Raw genomic sequence first — 2500 nt, 5'->3', positions numbered from 1 at the left:
AGTGCCCAGTTTGACTAGACTACTGATATTAACTGGTGTTGGTCAGCGTGAGAAGCAGGGCACAGTGCCCAGTTTAACTAGACTACTGATATTACCTGGTGTTGGTCAGTGTGAGAAGCAGGGCACAGTGCCCAGTTTGACTAGACTACTGATATTACCTGGTGTTGGTCAGCGTGAGAAGCAGGGCACAGTGCCCAGTTTGACTAGACTACTGATATTACCTGGTGTTGGTCAGCGTGAGAAGCAGGGCACAGTGCCCAGTTTGACTAGACTACTGATATTACCTGGTGTTGGTCAGCGTGAGAAGCAGGGCACAGTGCCCAGTTTGACTAGACTACTGATATTACCTGGTGTTGGTCAGCGTGAGAAGCAGGGCACAGTGCCCAGTTTAACTAGACTACTGATATTACCTGGTGTTGGTCAGCGTGAGAAGCAGGGCACAGTGCCCAGTTTAACTAGACTACTGATATTACCTGGTGTTGGTCAGCGTGAGAAGCAGGGCACAGTGCCCAGTTTGACTAGACTACTGATATTACCTGGTGTTGGTCAGTGTGAGAAGCAGGGCACAGTGCCCAGTTTGACTAGACTACTGATATTACCTGGTGTTGGTCAGTGTGAGAAGCAGGGCACAGTGCCCAGTTTAACTAGACTACTGATATTACCTGGTGTTGGTCAGCGTGAGAAGCAGGGCACAGTGCCCAGTTTGACTAGACTACTGATATTACCTGGTGTTGGTCAGAATGCAACAGGACTTGTACATCAATGACTGTCAATACAGTTACATGCTTAGTTCCACAGTGAAGGAGAGGACGCATCAGTTGTCACAAGAGATGAGAGGTATTTTCAGAAGGTAGAAAGAACTTAACATGAGCAACAATAAATGTGAATTAGAAATTTGCAACGCTTGAATCAATGTTCTGACCGGTGCATGCTACATTTGCATCGGTTTGGGGTCCACGGAATAATGCAGTCATATCTTAAATATTTAAATTGGGGACTGACTCGTATTGGTTAATCTTTACAATCCCTACTATTTAACAAGCTGTTATGTCTATCTGTATGCATGGGATGAGACTACAGGAATGATTCGAATGAATATTCATATTTTTAGAGTCCTGCTGTTACAATGTCTTACCCTACTTGGTGTCTCTTCTGCCCTGGCCAAGGTCACTACATGGGTACAGTGTACTGAAAACACACCACAGACGCACGCACACACATACGCACGTACGCACGCACGCACACACACACACACACACACACACACACACACACACACACACACACACACACACACACACACACACACACACACACACACACACACACACTAAAGTCATGTCTTCTCTGCTCTGCTCCAGATCGTTGAACAGGGGAAGAATGCTAAGAGTTACCACTACATCCTGGCCAACCTGGTAAGATCTCCATCTCTCTACTGTATCTATGTATCTCCATCTCTCTACTGTATCTATGTATCTCCATCTCTCTACTGTATCTATGTATCTCCATCTCTCTACTGTATCTATGTATCTCCATCTCTCTACTGTATCTATGTATCTCCATCTCTCTACTGTATCTATATATCTCCATCTCTCTACTGTATCTATATATCTCCATCTCTCTACTGTATCTATATATCTCCATCTCTCTACTGTATCTATGTATCTCCATCTCTCTACTGTATCTATGTATCTCCATCTCTCTACTGTATCTATGTATCTCCATCTCTCTACTGTATCTATGTATCTCCATCTCTCTACTGTATCTATATATCTCCATCTCTCTACTGTATCTATGTATCTCCATCTCTCTACTGTATCTATGTATCTCCATCTCTCTACTGTATCTATGTATCTCCATCTCTCTACTGTATCTATGTATCTCAATCTCTCTCTCTCCCTCCCTCTGTCTCTCTCTCTCTTTCTCTCTCTATCTCTCATTCTTTATATACTGTATATATGGAGATATATATATCTCCATCTCTCTACTGTATCTATGTATCACAATCTCTCTCTCTCCCTCCCTCTGTCTCTCTCTCTTTCTCTCTCTCTCTCTTTATTTTGCTCTCTATCTCTCATTCTTTATATACTGTATATATGGAGATATATATCTCCATCTCTCTACTGTATCTATGTATCTCCATCTCTCGCTCTCTCTCCCTCTGTCTCTCTTTCTCTCTCTCTTTCTTTAGCTCTCTGTCTCTCTTTCTATATATATATATATATATATATATATATATATATATATATATATATATATATATATATATATATATATATATATATATATATATATATATATATCCATCTCTACTGTATCTATATACCTCTATCTATCTCTTTCTCTCTCTCTTTCTCTCTCTCTGTATACTATCTCAATACAATTTCAATTTATGGGATTTATTGGCATGGGAAACATATGTTAACATTGCCAAAGCAAGGGAAATAGATAATAACTAAAAGTGAAATAAACAATAAAAAATGTTTTACAGTAAACATTG

General features: G+C 40.5%; 1 protein-coding gene across 2 annotated transcripts in view; it reads left to right on the top strand.

Annotated features, from left to right (window-relative positions):
* The window catches only part of gria1a (glutamate receptor, ionotropic, AMPA 1a), a 252731-nt gene that overhangs the window by 138522 nt on the left and 111709 nt on the right, over positions 1–2500 (top strand). For both annotated transcript variants that reach the window (XM_055888385.1, XM_055888384.1), the window contains exon 5: positions 1362–1415. In XM_055888385.1, the coding sequence (XP_055744360.1) occupies positions 1362–1415 (54 nt within the window). The remainder of the gene's footprint in view (positions 1–1361; positions 1416–2500) is intronic.

Source organism: Salvelinus fontinalis, chromosome 29, assembly GCF_029448725.1.
Source record: "Salvelinus fontinalis isolate EN_2023a chromosome 29, ASM2944872v1, whole genome shotgun sequence".
In the NCBI taxonomy this organism is placed as follows: Eukaryota; Metazoa; Chordata; class Actinopteri; order Salmoniformes; family Salmonidae; genus Salvelinus; species Salvelinus fontinalis.
This window is presented reverse-complemented; position numbering and strand designations above follow the sequence as displayed.